At 45.2% G+C, this 19494-nt stretch overlaps 1 protein-coding gene across 2 annotated transcripts in view; it reads right to left on the bottom strand.

Annotated features, from left to right (window-relative positions):
* Positions 1–19494, bottom strand: part of grm8a (glutamate receptor, metabotropic 8a) — an 86435-nt gene that overhangs the window by 63902 nt on the left and 3039 nt on the right. For both annotated transcript variants that reach the window (XM_049761236.2, XM_049761237.2), the window contains exon 2: positions 17537–18277. In XM_049761236.2, the coding sequence (XP_049617193.1) occupies positions 17537–18073 (537 nt within the window). In that variant the 5' untranslated portion in view covers positions 18074–18277. The remainder of the gene's footprint in view (positions 1–17536; positions 18278–19494) is intronic.

Here is a 19494-nt window from a genome sequence, read left to right as displayed (position 1 = left end):
TTTTTTTTCCTTGCAAGATAAGGCTGATGGTAGATTGTTGTCACGTACAAAGCAGCCAGTACTTGCCACAAATTCCTGCAGCTCCTTCAGTGTTTAAACAAGAAGCTAATGAAACTGTTAGCAAAAAAAAAAAACAAACGACTCTCAACTTTCTTGTGCTAACTCCATTTCATTAGCGTGAAAGCTAAATAACCTTTAACACCGATAACTCGCGCAGAGGTTACGCCGGTGCGGCCACATTCATATTTGATGCGGGCTGGTGAAATATGAATGAAAAGAAGCTAGAGGACTACATCTCGGCAAGCTGCAACAGGGGAAGAAAACAACGCCAAAAAAGGTCCTGAGAGTTATTTAAGTGGACAGCTTCAGAAATAGTGAAGGCGAGCAAATTGAAGACTTCATTTGGTGCTTTGCTTACTGGAGTTTTCCCGTTTGTTGGCGGAGGCTCAAAGGTTAGCCTCCTGGCATTCAAAGCCAACTTAAAATGTGAGCAAATCAAGTCATTTATTAATCGGAACATTTATTGCTTTAGGTTGTTAAAATATTACACGGGAATTGCAGTATTGAAGGCCAAATAAAATATTTTTGGATGGAAACGTTCCAACGGTAAACTTTCCGTTCTCTTCACCTTTCAAAGAAACGCATTTCCAAAGAGCTCAAGGGCTTCTATTGGCAAAACATCTCCGTGTTATCTAGATAAAAGCAACACGAGCGCACAAAGAAGAATATTGAAGATTTCACTTTACAACTTGTGACGGACAAATCTCCCGAGAACAAAGTGAGCTGCGGCTCGCGTTAGCGAGTATTAAGCACCCGGGGTGCGCTAAGCAGCTAGATGTTGACTTGGATGCTAATTCCTATCATCCATCTGACGATTCCTTCCGCGCCTATGGAGGCTTTTGACGTGTTACGATTGACAGGAACTGTGAGGGTCGAAAAAAAAACACACACACACTGATTCGCGCCCTGCTAAGAGGCTAAACCATGTATCATGGGCGTGCAGATAAGGACCACATAAGAGAAAATAATCAAAGCCATTGAGACCACCGTGAAAGCATCCGTATGCAGCTAATGAACTCCCGTGTTTGTATGTAATTGAGAAAATAATCACAAATCTACACAGGCAGGTCCTCGCATGGATTTGTGGGAAGAAGCACTTCCTGCATGCTAAACCTAGTGGGGGGGCTTCTCGTGTGAAGCCGAGCTGTAATAGAGATAAGCGGGTTCACGGTCCCACTTGACAGATTTGGATTACGCCGCCGTTTCCCCAATCGTTAGCGAGCCAACATACAACACCGTACTGTCTAAAAACGTACAATAAATTAATCTACGCAGAGGATAAAGAATATATACTTGCGAGTAACTGAATATCTGACCACAGCTATTGTGGCGCCGATGCTATCCGTCAATATAGTGTTTCCCACCATTAAGCTAGCTCGTGTGTTACGTTGGAGTCATTTGAATATTCTATTTTGGCAACACACACATGGATGCAGGCGACCTACAAAAAGTCTGTTACTGGTCTTCCTTTTGTTTTTGAAGTCAGGGAAACAATCTGCTCTCTGCAAGCCCTCGACTCATTTGTTCACATCCCCCGTTCGCATCAGCGGGGCTCGCCACCCACTCCCTCGCGCACACACACGCACACTTCCGGCTACTTAGACAGAGATGCTCTTTTATCTGTCTCTCCGAGCTCCTGGGGGGCAATGGTAGCTGAGTGACTGTGTGTGTGTGTGTGTGTGCCTGCCCCGCTGTGAATGTTTTCACTGTGTCACCCAACAGGAAGACGGAAGTTCCCTCCAGCGGCTCCCATCTTGGAAAACAAAACTATAGATGGGTGGCTTTCACTTAAAAAGTGCATTAAAGCAAGAGACCCAAAAAAAAATAGTCCTTATAAAATCCGACGGGAAGGAACCCAGCATTAAAGATGCGATTAAATGTAACCCCGCTATATTATGTGGCCTTCGTGAATCGGAGGGGCAAGTTAACTATATTTTACCCCGAGGAGGGAGCCTGCTACTTTTGCCGCACGTTAATGCAATTCCGTAATGTCACACCAGAGGACTATATTGCACATAATCCATCTTTTCATTATTGGCCACTGGAGCTGATAGCGGTGAGCAGGTCTTTGAGCCTCTAATAATTTCATCATGAATTAGGGATTGCCCAGATGGAGACGTTGCTCCGACGAGTGGGAAATGATTGATTGAAGTTAGTATGGATACATTTTGCATAGTTGGTATAATATATTGTGTAGTAGAGTTGAATCGATTTTTTTTTTAGAAATCGATTCGCGTATATTGAATTTTTCTCCACTTGGGGTCACCGTACACTCATTGTGGCTGGTGAGTGACGTGGGCGCCGTCCAATTGAATAGTTTTGTAGTTGAGTTATTCGAATAATCGTCTTAGCTCTGCATGGGAGCAAAAGGCCAAAGGTCCATTAATTCAGGCTCATTTGCTCCCTAAATGGGTCGCCGCAGGAATCCAAACAAGCACAATTAATACGGAAAAGTCTCTGCACCCCCACATGCTAATATCCTCAATTATATTCGGGAGGGTCGACTCATTTGAACGTTTTTATTTTTTTGACAGCGGATTTCAACATTTAAATTAAAGGAGGGTCCCGATTTCCATTTTTTCAGCCAGTAGGCTTAACATTTTTTTTTTTTTTTTTTTTTTACACACACTTTCCATTGCCTTGTGCATGAAATCAGCATTTTTCATACACAGTTTCACCAGACAGTCAAAAAGCCCAAAAGTCGCTTTTAGTTGCATGATACTGCTGAAACGAATCTGCAGTAATGGAGACACACCAGCCTCTCGCTCTCTGTCAGTGTGTACAATCGGTGAAATCTGTCTGCCTGTCTCTCAACCACACACACACACGGACACACACTCCTGGGGACCACAGGCTGTATGGATTTCCAAGCACTTGCAATCTCAAATAACCTGCCAATCAATGAGTGCTCTTCAATTAGCCGGTCCCACGTGAATGGGCTTTTCGGGGGGGGGGGGGGGGGGGGTGCTGAGGTGCTACTTGATAGGTGCTCTCGAGGAGACATCAGACCCCGAGCTTTTATAAGCTTGCTTCGATACTTCTTGTGTAACCAAAAACGTCTTTGAGGACAGTTTTTCTCGATAAGCATATATTTTTCCTTTTGAGCAACACAGCCCTGTGTTGCAAATATGAACAGCAGGGGGCTTAAAGTTGAACCCTGAGGAACACCGGAGCAAACAAAGCTAACACAAGAAGTTCTGCCAGGGATCCAAGCCACTCTAGAGTGCTACCGCTAATTGCCACCTAGTGCAGCAAAAGCGAACAGAATAATTGTGAATCATAAAAATGGGAAATTACAGCTACTTAAAATAGCCAATAGTTATTATCGTTAAAATGTACGTCAGCAAACCAGTCTAATGGTGAAAATTGGCCCTCAGCGATTTTTTCTTAACACGTTAAGAAAAGAAGAAGAGGAGGTGATGGACAGCAAGTTCAACCCAGAGCAGAAAGGTTTTGTCAGAAATGCCAATTAACGTCCAGGTAGACATCAGAAGCTGACAGCTAACAGATCCCTGTTTTTACAACACACTGTCACAATCCATCACAAACACACACACACACACAAGGACCTTGATCTCCTCTGAGGAATTTAATGCAACACGACAGCCCGACTTAAACCGCTCACTTCGCCCCCTAAATTGTGGAAAAAAAATAGCATTTCTCTAAAATAAGAAATATGCATGAATATGCAGGCTGCATCCAGGCCAATTAGTTTTTTTTTTTTTTTTCTCTCTATACGGCGTAACACACACTGGGAGGCTGGGGCATAACAATGAAAGAGATAGCGCAGGCGACAGCCAGAATGTTAAAGGGCCAAAGATGAAAGCGGAGAAGAAAAGAGGACGACGCATTGACGTACAATGCCGGCGAGTATGAGCGAGTGGCCGAGGCTCAATTCAACACAAGTCTATTGTTGGAGGGAAAATCAGAGTCTTACACACATACTGACCTAGATGCATTGGGTCAGATATCGGTCATAAAAAAAACCAAGGTTCTCCTTCTGGCGTCCATCAATACGTTTGGAATTACGCGCCATCATTTAAAAAATGAGTAGGGTGTTCAATTGTCGCCCCGGCAAACACAAATCAACTGGAGACGGCCGATAAGCCGGCAGATCCCTTAAAACGTGCGGGTAGATAACCATCGCTGTCAAGTGCGTGTGCCTGTGATTAATCCCGTGTTATTAGCGGGAGCGGTTGACGCCCGTTGGGCTTTACTTTGCGATCTTGACAGCTCAGGTATCGCTTTTCTATTCCCTCGCTTTTTATTGCTTCTCCCTTTTCTTCTCCTCCACTTTTAATTACTCTAAAGTTCCACCTCAGCGTCTCGCACTCTCCATTTCAATGTAAATCCCGTTTTTTTTCCGTTACAACCGAGCGTCTCCGATATCGACGATCGTTGCGTTTACCGGCGTGGCATTAAAGTGTGTAAAAGCCTGAAAAATACAGGTGTGAAAAAGATACACAAATCCAATATGTCTCGCAGCGCGACATTTAAAAAAAGGTCGCCTTTTAGGTGTTGATACATTGGTGCAGAACGACCCCGCCGATGGAGTCGGAGGAAGGCTCAAGCGTGACCGAATCATTTCGCTGCTGTAATGTGAGCAGAAAAGCCAAATATTGGACGGCATCGGGCGAGGGGACTCGAAATGATTTTATCGATCGAGAACAGCGAGCGGTAGAAACCTTATTAAGGGATGAAACATTCCAATGTGCCTTTGAGTATGTGAATTCAAACAAAGTTTGAATTCAGCGTTGCATATTGACGTTTAAACTTGGAAGGCTAATCAACACTTGGTTAATCAACACATGCATGGCTGGCGCGTCAACGTGTTAGCGCTGCCGCGCGGTTCCATGTGTGTTTTTGCACGTTTGTCGTCAGCGCCCCGTGGAGAAGGAAGCTGCAAATTTCCGAAACCAACTCGCAGCTTCCCTGCCAAGTGCGACACGATGTCGACTTAGCAAGTTGTGCGCATAATATGGTAATTAGGGTTAAAAAACAAAATGGAGTCCCTTAAAGCAAAACCCATGTGAGGGTTAAGAGTGCCCTTCAATTCCCCGCTGCCATCCTCCCCTTCAGTTCCCATCATTCCCTCATGTCCTCCCGCATCACATTCTCACGTCTTCCTCCATTTGGAATTTATTAGCTATGACAAACGGAGGGAACACAAAACAAAGCGGCTGTCATTCACGAGGGCGCTCAATGGGAAAAAAATAGATGCTGCTGGGAGCTGGCGATCTCATTTGCCAAAAACAAGAAATATATATGATGGCTGAGCGGAGGGGGGGGGAGGGGGGGTTGAAGATTCTAAAGCGGGAGCTGTGCTAGCTAGACAACGAGGCGCAAATGAGCTGGATGGAGGGATGAGGGAGGGGAAAATCAAACTTTTCTTTTCGATTTCTTATTCTTCCAAGAATGGATTTCAAGGCTCATCTGCTTTGGGTGATGTTGTGATGTTCACGGGCGAACGGTCCCTCGATTAAAAAACAGCCTTAGCGAAGAGAGGGAGGGGGGCCGCGGCCCGCCTGCCTTCCTGCCTGCCAACGGGGAAAATAATGGATTAGAAGATAATGAGAGAGAGAATGGAGGCGACACATATTGGAGCGGAAAAGTCGACAAGTTATAGACGGAGAGGGTGATTAAAAAGATGGAGGGAAGGGGCGTTTGGACCTCCTTAAAATCCGCAAAACATCATTGCGACCTCATCTCCGGGCATCGCCTCATAAAAGCACTTAGCCGACTTTGAATGCATTCGAACAAAGAGAATTGAAGTTTACAACTCAATCTCGGCGCCTCTCTAAAAATTTACTTCGACGTCCGGGGCGACAATAAAAATAGAATGAAAACACAGGAGTGCTGATAGGAGCCGTTAGCCGGGAGCTAACGCGCGAGAATGACCGCCGACTGATTTGCGTGGAGCGCACGCAGGTGTCGTAAAGCGACATGCCGGTTTATCTGCACGAGACACACAAAAAACAATAATTCGGTGTTTGTGTTCCGGCCTCGGAGGTTCCAGTCGGCCATGACGGGAGAAGAGAATTAAAAAGCCGCAGGCCAGCGGGGACCTTCTCGTGCTTGCGTACGACCTTCTCGGCAAACAAGTGTCACAGACGGACGGTTTTGGTGCGACGCTGATACGAGGGTAAAAATTTGCTCATCGAAATCTAAGCTATCTTGAAGCACTGTTTACAAAATGATTAGTTAGTCTGTATAAAAACATACAGAAATATTTCTCCTATAAGGGAGGGGCACAGTATAGGAGTGGGAAAAAAAATCTCCGCAACCGCCACATGAATTTGGGGGTTTGGTGCAAAACCAAAACCCCACAAGTCACTTTTTTTGACCTCAAGAAAACAAGTTACCAAAAAAATTCACGGTGGTCAGACCACAAAAATTTTGCCGGAGTTAACATCCCAACCTAAACCCGACGTGCGCAGAGGGCGGAGCAAATTGAGCGTCTCCATTTTCCCACAAGTCCTCACCCTCCCCTAGGCCACCTGTACTCAGGGACCACTGATGAATTTTTCAACTGTACGCGCTTCGCATCTTTCCGCTCGCTATAAATAGCGCCAGGCGGTGCACAGCCGGTTCAATAATACCTACCGGGTGTAAAAATCTGTATATTCAAATCACAGCGAGAGTAAAGCACATTGGGACACCTTCAAAAATACTCGAGACTTCTATCACGAACAAGATCTCCCCGTTTATGTCGACGTTTGATTCGGCGCTCACCTTTACTGCGATGCGGCCTTTACTTTGTATTCACGTGAAGCACTGAGGAAGCTCTCATGCATACATATTTAAATTCAGACACGCATGAATTTCTCTCTGGTCCCAATTACACATCCATAATCACTGCCAGGAAAACACTTTAAAAAAAACTAATAATAATTGGACTACATATTTCATGGTATTAATGTGGCGGGGTCTTTTGTGCCCTGGCCAGGACATGTCAATACAAGTAATTGAGCCCCTCTCATCATAAATCCCTGACAAAAAGCTCAATTTAAGCTCAACTTGAAATCAACACATTGGAACAGTCCCTTGTTTGATGGTAACATTTGCGTTTAGTGGCCATTACGCGGCTTAAAAAAAAATGCAAACAGAGCCGCAGCCAAATGGAGAGACTTCCAAAATGGAAGAAGCCCAATAATTCCTCTTGGAAGGGTGACAGGCGAGAGGGAGGGACTGGAAAAAAAACCCAAAACATAATCCACATCATCCTGTTTGCTTGGATGGGGAGCGACATTTCTACTGTCACATGACCACCACCCCCGACACCCTAGGCCGTTACAAGTTCAGGAATGGCTTTTCATTTCTAAGAATAAAATAACAAGTATTGCATGTGCAGTTCCTTTAATAAATCATATGATTATTTTTTGACAATTAAATTACCCGTTTTGTATTTCGCACAGTAGCAGCTCGAGGCTAGCAACCAATGCTAGCAACTCATGCTAGCAAACCAATACTCAAAACATGTAAACAGTACTCAGAAGGATATATTCTTTCTCCTCTGCAAAGATCGACAACAATGATTGCGGCTTACAGAGAAGCTGTACGTCCGTGTTATACTGCCCCCATGTGGTAATGGTAAGGTTTTACTTTATGAGCGTGGTCATGGAACAAATTAAGTTCAATATCTCAAGGCGCCACTGTACTTAGTTTACAATGGCGGCAAAATAATCTCAGGTATAATACAGATGAGGCTTGGATGACAGCAAATACAATGCACTGTCCACAGACACACACACACACACACACACACACACACACACACACACACACACACACACACACACACACACACACACACACACACACACACACACACACACACACACACACACACACACACACACACACACACACACACACACACACACACACACACACCACACATATACACAAGTGTCAAAAAGATGCTACGGCAGCAGGAATGTGACAAGGGCTCAACTTGACGCTGCTCTTTGATTGCGTTTTCCTTTTCCCTTCTTGACATCCGCTGAATCTCAAAATGTGTGCCAACGATGTGCGTTTGTTTAGTATCCAAGTCTTCAGGAAAAAAAAAAAAAAAGGCATGTGCCGAGAAATACTCCTGGGTGCGTTTCATACCTCAAGGCGGGCCTGTTTATGGCCAATTGAGGGATAAATTAATCAGGATCCCTTCAGGCTTCTTGACCGGGGCTCTCGGGCACTCACACACACACACACACACATGCACACGCATGCATAAATATTCCAGAAGCTTGGCTTCGAAATAACCCACATAACACCTTGCAGGGAAAAACAGGGAGAAGGTGATAGATATTCTGTAAATCACAAACAACAGCCAATGCGCATCACATTTGTGAGTGTGAGGTTAATGGGATGGAAATGACAAAACTGTGGCGAGCGAAAAGTGCAGTGGCAACAAGTTTAATTTGTTCCATGACCACGCTCAGAACTTTATATCTTCCCATTAAAATAAATTGTTGCAGTGCAATTCATTTTTTGTAGAGGATAAAGAATACATGCCTGTTGGGCCGGTGGTATTGGGTCGATACTGGCCTTATTTTAAGGCTGCCGATACCAGCCAAGGATACTTAATGCAAAAAAAAACAAAAAACTTTGAGAGTCCTTGTGTCTGGCCTTGAGTGACGCCCAGCTGGCAGATACAACGCAAACTTATCAGACTTCTAAACATCCTCTTGGGCTCGTGTACTCTAACCTACACAAAGACGATCCTGCTGACACGGACATTTTTATTCGCCGGCTTCCGCCGCTCGCCCTAATGGCAGACATTATTCACCGCTGACTTCCCGATAGCGGCGTGATGTTGTTGGCGCGGTTGCGCGCGGTTTCAAGCTATTAAAAGCGACCCTTGTCTTGGGCAAGTACTCTTAATGGGCTTTTGGAGTTGAAGATGTATACAAAAAGATGCCGTTCGGCACATTTACCAAGCCTTTTGACTAACAAATTGGACTGATAGTAGCAAGAACTGTTTTGATGCTAACGCAGACGCTAATGGAGATGCTAACAAGTGCCTATTCAGAACCAAAGCGAGAGAATCGGGTTTGTTGTTATTGTTGAGTGTCGTGTAAAGCGTGTTCCCGTCTGCGCTGTCATTTTTTCTTCCTCTTCTCAGCCTTAAGCTGACATTAAGTAGCACCTTTAAATACCCCAGAGCAGCGTTTATTTCCGTCACATCTTAAGTTGAATGCATGTCAAAGCTTGTTTTAATGCATTTAGCTAAGCCGCTAAGAATATACTGGGGGGGAAAAAAAAGAAAAATGAAGTTTGGAAATTGTCACACAAGAGTTGGCTGAGAGGGAGGTGAACATGAAACACTTGGCTGACGGAGACGATTCTCAATTTGCCAGGGGAACAAAAAAAAAAAAAAAAATTAAGATGTTTTTCCAAACGGAATGCCAACAGTTCTAAAGCACAAGATGATTTCATTTGTCGGGGCAATGAAGAAAACGATGCCAATAATCGAAACCATTGCATCCAATTCCGTCGTTAAAACAAAAATGGAGAAGCGTCTCATCTTTAGAATGACGCTCAACTGGCTTGGACAAGTGCAAAGATTAACTGACACATACGATTAATTGATTAATCGACAAAATAATCAACAGCTCTACTGGCTTATAATGCTGGAACAAAATATTTTTTTTTATATTTTCCAACGATGGAGGTCATGTGGAGTCCACCAAAATTTCAAAAACTATATTTGGTAAACAGAAGTGAGTGTGCAAATGTCTTTTTTCGTCAGCCGATATTTCAAACTCAATCAGCAAAGACGACATGATCTCGATCTTGATACAAACCAAAGCGGTTTTCAGTGGGCGCAAACGTCTGGCTCGGGTCCAGCTTCCACTTGGACGGCGCTCAGTGAAAGGAGGGAAGGACTTGTCTCGTCTTAGCTGTTAAATCCCCGCTGAGACGGCGAGCGAAACGCGAGATTTACACACGACTTGTTACCAAGCTTCCTTTTTAATTTTTTTTTTTTTTGACAGTCTCTTTGCCAACAGGTACTATCGCGCCCGGGCTCTGACAATCTGCCGACTGCTCCTCAACAGTCTTGATATCAAAGTTGATATCTCACATTGCTACAAATGCAAATGAAGCGTCGCCTCGAAATGATGTACGCTTGTAATGCAATTATGCAAATGCTCAGAATTGGCTCAACGGGAGCACCTCAAGTGTTGCGGCGATTAATAGAACAATTTTAATAGCAGCCGATGGCTCTATTTTCGTAACGTTCTACAGAATGGTTTGGCATAGTTTTTCTATGTCTAATTTTTTTTTAATTATTATTAAATTGTCTGAAAGCAGAAATAGCTGAGGGCGGGTGGAGGGACTACCGGCGATAATTTTACACAGAATTGAACAAATGTGAGTTTCTTCAAAGCGCACTACTTTACTCCCGCCAGCAGAGGCGCTACTGATTCACTCACGCCTATAAAAGTTAACCGAGAGCTGCGACAAGATGGCGCCAAAGTGCTTCTTCTATACATGACAAGGTTTTGACCTTTGTGCAAAAAAAAAAGGAGGACCGAACAACGGGTTACCGTGGCAACCTGTCAAAAAGACAAGGGGACAATTTAGCCAAATCAAAGCGCAAATCCCATCAAGCGTAAACTTTCATCGGCGCTACATCAAAGCTGCCCTAAATGTCAGCATCATTATCAATCAAAGACACAAATACCAAAACGCTAAAAATCTGCACGCCTCGAGGTTTCTTTCGTCACTTAAGCGCTCGAGTGAGTCATCTCTCCGAGCCAAACTTCTAAACTGGAGTGGCGCTAACAGGAAATGAGGCAACCGACGTGAGTCAGCGCGACTGACTTGACGACTGGCAGGCGGCGGTAATGCGCCAACGTCAACTTTGCTGACATTGACATTTAAGTGCCATTGCTTCCTTGGCGCCTCGTTGCGATAAATAATTACTTGGACTCGGGAGTCGCTGAAAGCTTCCATTTGTCTTGTTTTTAATTTCACGCAATTGATAAAGCGCCGTCAAAACCAATTCCGTGCTCGGCTGTGCAACAATCTACCGGTATATATGTATTGGACACATAAAACGCAGTAGAGTCAAGTATGGCAATAACACAACTCTCAGCCGTATAACACAATGTAGTATTAATAAAACCCTGCACTGTGGCCGAAGCGCATTACACGGGCCAGCTCCCCCTGGAACCGTCCGGCATAAGGACGAATAAATAACAATAAAAGAAAAATAGAATCCTAGCTAGTAGAGCGCAACCTCCGCCGAGGCTGACCAATCAAGAATATGGCTGTTGGATTTGAAAATGATTGCGCAAACTTCACCATTGGTGAAAAATTGCCCATTCGTTCGTGTCGTAATTCTGAAGAATGTTAAATGCTAAAATTAGGGAAACAATTGATTGTATAGATGGCATTTTATGATTCTCTCATTTTGGAGTGTTTTACCGCCATCTTGTGGCAGCCAAAGGCAATTACCAATCCCAGGGGGGATTTTTGATGTTCATTCGAGCGCGAGCAGTTCGACTAAGAGCACGCAACTCTAGGGACGAGAGCGGCCTGCAAAAGGTGTTGTTACATCTCGCCTCCATGTTGCATTAGATCAGACAGGCGAGGTGGGAGGGAAAAAAACAAAAAAAAAGGAAACAAGGTTAAGTGTTTGGCGTCTCCGCGCCACCGCTCGGCTGCTCTTGGCATCTCTGCGTCTATCCGTCTTCTTCTGTTGCTGTCCTGCGGCATGTGAAACGCTAGGCGCCAAATTACGTGAATAAATAAATAAATAACCTCAGCAGAAGGTTTTGAAAATCTATAAAAATGTCCCGGGCGTTGACAGGAATCATGTCTGAAAATAGAAGAGAACTGGATATGGTCCTTCCGGTCCTGAGCAGCCGTTATAGACAACATCGATTAATCGATCGAGTCGTGCTAAAATGGGATGATTTGATTTCTTTTTTTTTTTTTTTACATTTTAAAAACGTCTTGAATTAAATTTTAGTAGTTTTCAAAACACATCATTGAATTTAATGTGATATCAAATCGGCCGTCTTCTGTGTCACCCTTGGCGTCCCAATGAACATGTCAAAATAAAAATTAAATAAAAAAGCAGGCTCATACTCTCCTCAACTCGTGACTTTTTGCCTCTGCTCCCGCCATGTATATTTAATGGCCACGCCCGCCACGCCTTGAATAATGCAGCGACCGTGAGTGAGACAAAAGCGAGGGAACGGCCGTGATGGCGGGATGAGAGAAGAGGAGTGTGTAATCACAGCCAAACCTCTCACCTCGGTTCCCGGCCTCCTCCTCTCCTTCCCTCCCTGATATTTTATCACCTTTCCCCTCCGCTTCTCTTCATTCCCATTCGAAGCGCCACCGCGCCGGTTCCCCAAGAATTGCTAGCAAGGAGCGCGAGTGCAGATGTGTGCCTTTTTACGGATGGCGGCAGATGCTCGTTAGCAAACGCTGAGGCATATTCATAGCTCGGGGTCACGGGTCGGACAAAATAGCGGTATGGCGCAGTATTAGCACTCCCGTGGTACAGCGTGGGATACCTTGTGGGCAAATGGTATTTTTGGTCACGATGTACAGATGTAGGGAAATCAACCGATTAATAAGCGCAAGGCCATAAGCAAAAAAAAAAAAGTTTTTGTATGTATATTTTTGCGTTGGCGGCAATATGCTTTGAAGACTTTTTCCGTGTCACTGGAGAAAAGTTTGAGCTGAACTTCATCGTCAAAGTGTTAATTCGATGTTAGCATATTAGCGATGCACTTGCTATTTTTTTTCATTGACTGCCAATGACACTCTTTGTAGTCAAGGTCACATTTTCGGATTAATCTTAAAATTTAATTCTCGTTAATAAATAAACGTGGGGAAATAATGTATAATATTCCTCACTTGATATTTATTTTATTGTTGGTCTTATTTTGGAAAGATGCCTACCCTCTACTGAGACACCATCTCAAAGCTCCATCCTCTCTTCTTATCTGGCCTACTTTTTTTTTTTTTTTAAAGAAAGCGATACAAAACAAAAGCCTCAAAGTACATTTTTGATTCTTTGAACTATTTGGGGTGTTCCCGTTTCAAGTTCCCCGAGTATATGCATCCTTGTCATCGCAAATGTTGCTTGAAAGAGAAGGCACGCTTTAGCGAGCGCTCTTCACCATCCCGGATATTAAAAATGCATTTAAATACTCTTTTTTCCTTTTTTTTTGACCTCCATCCCTCTCTATCTCACACACATTTTCTGCCAGCATCCCAGTCAGAAATAATCCATGAGCTGGCGTACCTTTGATCTATTTTAGATCTGTGCTTTTAAAAAGGTATCAAACCCGATTGAGTGACGAGTTGGACGTGGGGGGGGTGTCCCACGGCGCCGTGTTAAACTTCTCACCGACGCGTTCATTCTGTCACCTGCGGTCCCAAACAATCTGCCGCAACCATAATTCGGTAAGACTGAAAGATCAGACCGCTGCGAGCAGGTAAAATACTCGATTGGGTTTGAATCTGGAGATTGGCTCTAAATTTTCAGCAAAAATGAGAACGACGTTAAATAACGTCATACATCACTATTATTTTGTCAACATTACTTTGTGTTAAGAGTGATAGCTACCGCAATATTGATACTAGCTTTGCTAGCCCATCGTATGTTAGCGATACTGTTAGCATGCAGCTAGCTAACTTCAGACATAAACAAGTTAGCGTGTTGCCGCTGCCTTACGAGTAGAAACGTCCCGAGACTTCACGGCCATTCCGCCCAACCCTCGTCTAGGCTGCGAGTGTCACATTCAACAGCGGCGCCGTTTTCTTATTGCAAAGCTTTCTATAGCAAGTGTCAGTCTCGCGCCACATGTCACACCCGTTAGCGGCGCTTTAGCGGTCGGGAAAATGACTCCAGTACTTTTGCGTTTCAAAAAGGTCAAAGGCTGCGCTCTGAATGCAGTTTATGTTGGTCGTTTGCGCTTTGCGCTAACGCGATTAAAAGCGCTTCTTGTCCTATCTGTATCGTAAACACAACAATTCAATTAAATCCGCCGGGGACAGCCCCGTCTCGCTCTCATTTGGGCGCGGCACGATCAGGTAATTGTACACATTAACGCTCGCACAGTCAGCAGTTTGCTTGCACGTAAATGTAATGATCTCCTGGTTCTCATCAGAGAACTTGATTAAACTTTCATTTAGTGTGTGTGCAAGAGCGTAATGGACTGCTAACAGGTCTGCTGAGTTCACTGCTGCCCTGCTTGTTTTTTTGGGACGCTTTTACAACCAAATAGAGGACCGAGTTTCACCCACTACGAACATTCTTATCTCCTGCAGCAAGCGCTTAGTCAGTATTAGTATTATTGAGCGGAAAAAAAGATTTTTACGTGAATGAATTACAGTCAGGGCCCCCCCAAAAAAAAAAAAAAAAAAGCATGAATACATTCTTCTAGGACAATTAGGTGTGGCGTCAAAGCACACCGTCTCATTAGGTCGCCATTGTTAAAGGAGGTTTGATCGCCATGGGAGTGCGCCCGGAAACAAACGGCGAGTCCACACAAAGCAGGAGGCCCTAATGAGTTTTCCAACTCGCTGCTGCATCTTCATCACCATCATCATCATCATTATCAGCTTAATGCACAGCGTCTTGACAAACAAATCAACCACGCTCGCTAGACTCATCCTTTTGCTTCCATGTGACCCATAATTTAGAAAAATCATTGTTGGGGAGGTTACGGTTATTGTGATTGCAAAAGTGTGCGCACCCTAATAAATAGGGACATGGGTAATTGCTTTAGAACAAATATCAATCTCTTAAAGTTCCAAGAGAGAATATAGCCGGGAAAAAGTTTCGAGGGAAGCTAAAGGCGCATATAGCGGTCACGTGGGAAAGAGTACAGACGCAGATTGAAATCCTCGGAGAGCGGCGGCGCTCAACTCCCTCGACAGACGGCGAGGTGAGCAGAAGGCTGACTCAAGGAAGCGATCAGCAAGACAGCCGCTCGTGTGTTCGTCGCGCTGAGATGAGAAGCAAAGGAACGGCGGCGCGGGGGGGCCGCGAGCGGGTTTGCGGGGAAGACCGTGGGAAAGACTTTTCACTTGTGACTGACCTCCGCCTCGGAATGCTTGATAAACAAACAGCAACGCACATTAAGAAGCCGACGCAACACGAAAGGGATTGCTGAAAGGGCGGATGGCGTCCATTTTGTTAAGTCATCATGGCTGTCTGCTCGCAGGATGACAAGTAAACAATTTAAGGCTTTCTTCTCTGTCTCCCGCCGAAAAGAAGCATTGCCCATTACGATAAATAGAAAAGTCGTTAATCCGTTCCAGCCTCCCCCAAAAAAATAGCACAAAAATGATTGCTAGCATTCAGCTATCAAGACATACCTAAACTTTTTGCTAGCATGACAAAGCGAAAAAAAGTATTTTATAAGTCGGTCGATTGTTATCGCAATGCACCACTGTACACAAAAATGCATAAGAAATGCTTCGATATCAAAACATCTTTCGCTATTTAAATATATCACAGAGAATCCCATTAAATATGATCACGCTCAGATTTATATGCAACCTAATCCTCGGATTTCTGCGCTCTCGTTACATCACCATCTGACACGTTCCAATGCGTTACGTGAACGACTTCCAAAAGTCAAGACACTCGCTGCTCTCTTTGTGAGGATTATTAAATTTCATCCCAGTACGTCTTGTGTCATCGCCACTGACTTAACACCGCATGCTTACCGCCCAACACCAGCTGATAAGGATAATCTCCAGAAGAGAAAACCAAAAAAAACATCCTAGATAGCGTTCTCAGGGGACCCAGATAGTTGCAAGCTAATCCAACTTCGAACCTCGACGACATTGGAAGTTCTTGACGAATAAATCTCACCAGGAGATAAATAAGACGCATGCAGATGCTGATAGCAAACACAGATGCTATCAAACGAGCTTCTCGCGGTGCCAAAAGACATTTTGGTGGTGTTTTCAAGCTGTGATCACTCGCGCTTTCGAGACGACGTTCGTTTCCCCGCACGGCGACATCAAGCTATTGCAAGTGTGTTATTTACTTAAGGATTTGGAAGACAATCTGTTGTTCGAATCACTTTTTTTTTTTTTGTCTTCCCTTCTCAAAAGCGCACTCGCGCACTGCTGGGTTTTTGTGAGCCAGCCCCTCGGGTTGAGTGGGCGTCAAGCTGTGACTGCCGCTGTCGGATTGGAAAATAAAACCACATATGTTAGACTGCATCGTTGCCATGTCCTATATATGTTTTCAGTCCTTTTGATACAATCGCCGAAGGACTCGGGGTGCCCACGCGAACACGCTCGCGGAGGTTTTCTCATCAAACATACACGCATGTACATATGCTCGCAAAAAAAAAACAAAAAAAAAACAAGGCTGTAAATCGCATTAGGCAAATGAGCGCCGGGCGGAGAGTCGGCTCCGTTCGTTTATTGTGACAGATGCGGGCTTAAAAACGGGGCTGCGTTTTAATATGCAAATCTTGGCGCCCGCAAAAGCGCGAGATTGGGCGGAAGGATGGCAGGCGCGTCAAATGCCGGATGGGATGAACTCACCAAAAAAACAAAATTATCTCAACCACATCACACTCACCCAACCAACTCTCGCTTGACCTCCATAGTCCTCATCATGGCCTTGCAAAAAAGCTCTCCGGCAAATGCCCGACAAACAAACAAAAGCGACGCTCCCAAGGGGAAACTCAATTAGGCCCACTCGTCACACACACAAATAGACGCCCACGTTCTCGCAAAGCGTCAAGAGGCTGTTGACACGTTTCAGACGTAATTGAGTAGCTGACATTTCGATTTGGGGGGGGGGGGGGGGGGGGGGGGATTATTTAGCGCACGGCAACACATGAACATCTCACTTAAGGCGTCCAAGGCTACCTGAGATGATTCTAGACAAAAACAATCCAAAAACAAGTATTCACATTTCATATCTATGGACTATATAATGCAGCAGAGGTTGCAAGTTTCAGTCAGGTGTGTCAGAAAAGTTCCAGGACAGCGAGATTTATTTCTCCCCCCCCTCCTCAGTGAGCACCAGAAAATCAACCGGCACATCTCCTAAGACCTCCTGCTGCGTTCGCTTCTTTTCAATGAGGAAAATTGCAGCAGAACAACCAGGAGAATATCTTGAGCATCTGACAGTTCCTGGCCGAGAACATCCGGACACACTTGTTTGACATGATCACTTCCAGTCTTTGACGGGACAAATACAGATTTAGAAAAATACTGACCATCTTGCTTCCATAACCAACAGCCTAACATTGCCAAGAAGTAATTTCTGCAATGTCAGTGTGGAAAAGTAAATTGCAGAGTAGACTGGACTTGCTTGTCACAATAACAGAGTTCCCACAAACCACAACTACATTTTAACTTGTCAACGACTCATGGGTAGACGAAATGTTGCTGACGGCTGACTGAGAGCTTTCAATCAATCTCTAAACTGTCAGACAGATATAAAAATCGAGAAATGAAATTTTGGTCTTACCTTGAAGAGGCGCAGTATGTTGGCCACCATGATGGACACGGAGCTCGCCGCCGCTCCGATCACGCCGACAATTTTATCCGGCTTGGTGAAGATGGGCGGGTCGCCGTTGGCGCAGCGCACGTCCGAGCCGTCCCTCTCGATCAGGGCCTGCACGAAGGTCAGCGACTGCTCCAGAGCGTACGTGTCCCTGGAGCAGGTATCCAAGATCCGCGCCCCCAGCGTGATGTTGGGCAACAACTCGGGGTCCTTGTTGATCAAGTCGATGGCGAACATCATGGCCTCCAGGCGGTGGATGCCCTTCTCCTTCTTGAGGTCCCCGCAAGGTGTGCCGCGGTCTCCCCGCGAGTGCACCGGGAACAATCCGCCCAGGATGATGTCGCCGTCCAACCGGATGGAGTGGGCATACTCCGGCGCGGCCTGGGGGTCGATGGGGAGTCGCTGTGGCCGGGCGACGGGAAGGAGACAAACGCACAAGAGGGCCAGCGGGACAAAGACGACGGGGTTGGACTGCGGCTGACGGTTCGATTGAGGCTCCATGATTGGAGGCGATCGCGGAAGGGTTAAGGATTCCAAAAGTAAGGGCGGGGGGGGGGGGTTCTACTGGTTGACAAGGGTGTGGGGGAGGAGCCAAGGGGTGAAGCTAGCTGAGCCCCAAGAGTGAGTCATATTCCAAACGAGACGCATCTAGAGGATAATAATCTTTTTCGGCCGTTTGTCCACTGGTCACATGTTCAGTCGAGCCTGGTGGGGGAAACAGAAGAAGAGAGTCTTAATTCTGCTGAGAAATATGAACCTGAAACTTTTGGCACAAAATTGCAGTGGGATTGAGACGGACCCCTTAGGCGAATAGGAAAATTCCATGAGAAATTGACGCCCCCCCTAAAAAGGTTACTTCGAGATTGCATAATATTGCGGCGTATATCTCTCTTCGCCACAAGATGGCGCCAAAGTAAGGCCGATCGTATTTGCCAGTCGACATTGGCAGCTCCGCGGTTCCGTGAAAAATACCTACTGAAATATTTTCCCTCCCCTCACTTTGGCTCCAATGAGCCGCGTATGCTTGCATCATTAAGAACCCGCCAAAAAGCCCGATGAGCGTTTGTGACGTTGAGGATTCCAACAGACGGCGTTGCACCTGTTCAATCAAACACATCGATTTAACGTGTCGGCGTGTTTCCGTTGGCAGCTGGGGTTCACGAAAAGGAGCTCGCACCTCCGTCCCTGCGAGGAAGTCATAATATCTGGCATCACCCCGCCGTGGCTGGCGCTGAAAATTGCTTGTGACAAAGCGACTGGCTCCTACATGACACGAGTGCTAATATGCTTTCATGAGCCCGGGCCCTCGGGAGTTATTCTTTTTTTTTTTGGGTGGGCCCAATCCACAGTCACTTGTTTTATTTATTGCACTGATGCAGTTTTAAGTTTTGAATTCACTATATTACAGGAAGATATGCTATATTAGGGTTCATGGGTCAAATGGCGGATTTTTAAAGGATTGTCTTTTTTCGTTGGGTGATGGCCACTGGACGTCTTTTATTTATGGGCGTCCTAAAAAGTGCTGATTTGCCAATTAATTATTTTTGTAGCTGCGGTACAAATGGCCCGGTTGCAAAAGAGTCTTGCAAGTCAAAGAAATAACTGTGCTTGTTTTGCCTTTACTGCCCGCAGAGAGTGAATGAATGATAAATGGCTTTTGGATCGCCCCTCCAAGCCCCGCAGGCTGCCAATGCTAAGCTAATTAGCCGCTTTCTGTGGTTTAATTAGGAGCGCAGCGCTACCCTTGGAGCCAAAGAAATGAAGGAACGGGTCTGCCATTTTCTCACAGTGAAGTAGCGTTAATGGGCAATGGACAGGGAAAAAGGCAAACAAATCAAAAATTAAACATGTCTTTGCTTGAGCCAAAAGTTCCATCTTGAGTATTTGAAAATAGCAACTGCACACGTCCTAAAAAAAAAAGC

Source organism: Syngnathus scovelli, chromosome 22 (assembly GCF_024217435.2).
Source record: "Syngnathus scovelli strain Florida chromosome 22, RoL_Ssco_1.2, whole genome shotgun sequence".
NCBI classification, from domain to species: Eukaryota; Metazoa; Chordata; class Actinopteri; order Syngnathiformes; family Syngnathidae; genus Syngnathus; species Syngnathus scovelli.
The sequence above is the reverse complement of the archived record's forward strand: the minus strand, read 5'-3'. Positions and strand labels throughout refer to the sequence as shown.